Source organism: Entamoeba nuttalli (assembly GCF_000257125.1).
Source record: "Entamoeba nuttalli P19 unplaced genomic scaffold asmbl_6920, whole genome shotgun sequence".
NCBI classification, from domain to species: domain Eukaryota; phylum Evosea; order Mastigamoebida; family Endamoebidae; genus Entamoeba; species Entamoeba nuttalli.
In genome coordinates, this window is record NW_008578346.1 from 1 (window position 1) to 2,601 (window position 2,601).

Sequence of the window (2,601 nt, forward strand, 5' to 3'; positions counted from 1 at the left end):
TTTTTTTTTCTTTTTTATAACCTTTCTTTTCATTTCATTTATTTAACAAAACTACAAAATCTTATTTAATCAACTTTTTCTTTTCAGTGTTTAATGTCCTCAATATCTGAAAATTCCATAGAAACTCAGCTCACTAATAGACAAACAGAAGTACAACAAAATACAGGAATAACTAATTACATTCAATTTTTCAGTAGATTATTTATTATTAAAAGAGTAGTTAAAGAAGATGATTTAACCCAATTAATTCAAACTCACTTTCCTTCTCTTTCAATTTCTTCAATTATAAGAGAACTTAATCAATCATTTCAAGCATTACATATGGAAATACGTAGATCTATTAATCAAAATACTGGGGATTATGTTTATGTATTAATAACAACTAGTCTTGATGAAATAAATCAAATTGCATGTATATTTGATCAAAATGATTTAAAAAAAGTAAATGAATTAATAGAATTATTAATAAATAATAATTATAAAATACAAAGAAATTCATTAGATGATGAATATGCTTCAGTTTGTAATATATTAATTGAACTTAATTATCTTAATGAAGTTTCAGGAATACTTACTTTTGGACCTTGTTATTTAGTTTCAGAAGAAGCATCTGAATTAGAATTACCTCATTGTGAAATTTGTAATTTACCTGGAACAATAGGAACGTTTTGTCCAAATAGTACTTGTCAAACATTTTATCATTTATTATGTTTAAAACGATTAGGAAGAGAAAATCATCTATGTTCACGTTGTAAAACTCATTTAGATTATAATTAATTGGTTTTTATGTTTATTCTAATTTCTTTTTCTTCATTTATTTCCTGTTTCTGTTGCTTTTTTTTTATTTAGTTATTTTCATTTTCTCATTGTTATCATTCTGATTTATCTTCTTTTTAACTCGTTCTTTTTTAAAGTCGGATTCAGGAATTATGTGCTTATTTAATAATAATCTTTTCATTTTCAAACTATAAAACTCTTGTTCTTTAATTTACTACTAGTTCATTAAGACTAATACCATGAATAATAGAGTCTTTTTAAAATTATAAATAGAGTCTTTTCTTGAAGGGTTTAATAGTTGTAACTATCAATGGTAATTTTATATATTGTTTCTGATTAGAATTAAATGTGTGTTTTGATATTAAAAACAAAATTAACTCATCTTTCTTCTTTTAGTATGAAGTGATAATAATGGGTATTACACTTTTATAACAAGACAACTTTATTATTGAAATATATTTTCTATCTACTTTTAGTTTACAATACTTTTATTCATTTGTTTTTTAGTAATAAAATAGAGAAAGAACGTATCTTGATATATTCTTTTTGTGACTTCTTTCCAAACATTTGAATTTGAAAATAATACTACACATATTTCATTTATACAAATTCATTAATTCCATCAGGAATTAAAAGTAGTATGAATTATTGAGAAATAAACAAACGTTTTGAAATAATTTGATTTTTAAATTGTTATTTAAAAATTTAAGACAAGAACAATTGAACTTTGATTCTATTAAAATGTTTATTTATTCTTAAAATTTTGATAATATAGTGTTTATTTAAATGTTTATTCAATTTTAATTTATACAATGAATAAAATAATATGATAGAAAAGAATAAACAATGAAGTAGAGCCATGACACTTTTATTATTAATTTAATATAACAGTAATTTATTTTTAATGAGTTAAATATTCTAACATCTTATACATTGTTCTACACAATATCATTGATAACTTAAATGATATTAGAAAGAAAGTTAAGCTATTAGCAAAATAGAATTGAAAAGATATAAACACATGACATTATGTAAAAGTTATAAATATTATTTTTATTTGAAACTCTAAATATGTTCAGTGATAACAATATTGTTTAAATGAAATGATTAAAAGTGATTAATAAATAACAATATGCAATGATTTATAGTTATTCTTCTATTATAATAATTTAATATTTTGTGTATAGATGTAGTTGATCATTTGGATTTATCTCTAATGTATAAGACTAATAAGAAATAAATTAATAGTCAAATGATTAAAATGTTTATTTTATAACAAACATTCTTAAAAGCTCAACGCATACATAAAATAATACACAATAGAGATGAATTATATCGAGTTAAAATGAATAATGTTTTAAAATTGAAACATTAAAAAGTACCTTTCACAAATTGAAAAACAAGAAATAGTATTTTAATAGTATTTGTTTGAATAAACAAATAAATAGCTTTTATATTTTATTAAAATGAAACAAACTCGTTCTTGAATAATTATAAAAATGTAAACTCCAATATTAACTATTATTACTAATGTTATAAGTATCAGGTAATAATCATAAGTAAAATACAAAATAAAGTAATAAGTTTGAATAACTCAATATAATTTTTGTTTATGATTTAGTAATGACATTCATTTAATACAGTAGTTCATAGCAATAAAACATATTTATAATAGGGAATTATTTCATTTTATGTTTATTGTTAGTATTAAATTATTTAAATGTTTATGAAAATGAGAACCATTTAAACGCATTCCATCAAGACTTATTTATCTCCTAATACTATTTTCAATATGTGTTATTTCATTTAGTACATAATAAACGA

General features: G+C 20.8%; 1 protein-coding gene across 1 annotated transcript; it reads left to right on the forward strand.

Moving 5' to 3' along the window:
- Positions 1 to 93: 93 nt before the first annotated feature.
- ENU1_161760 (hypothetical protein) lies at positions 94 to 777 on the forward strand (the record flags this gene model as incomplete). Its single annotated transcript, XM_008860852.1, has 1 exon — positions 94 to 777. The coding sequence occupies one exon, from the start codon at positions 94 to 96 to the stop codon at positions 775 to 777; it is 684 nt and encodes a 227-aa protein (XP_008859074.1).
- Between the last annotated feature and the right edge of the window lie 1,824 nt (positions 778 to 2,601).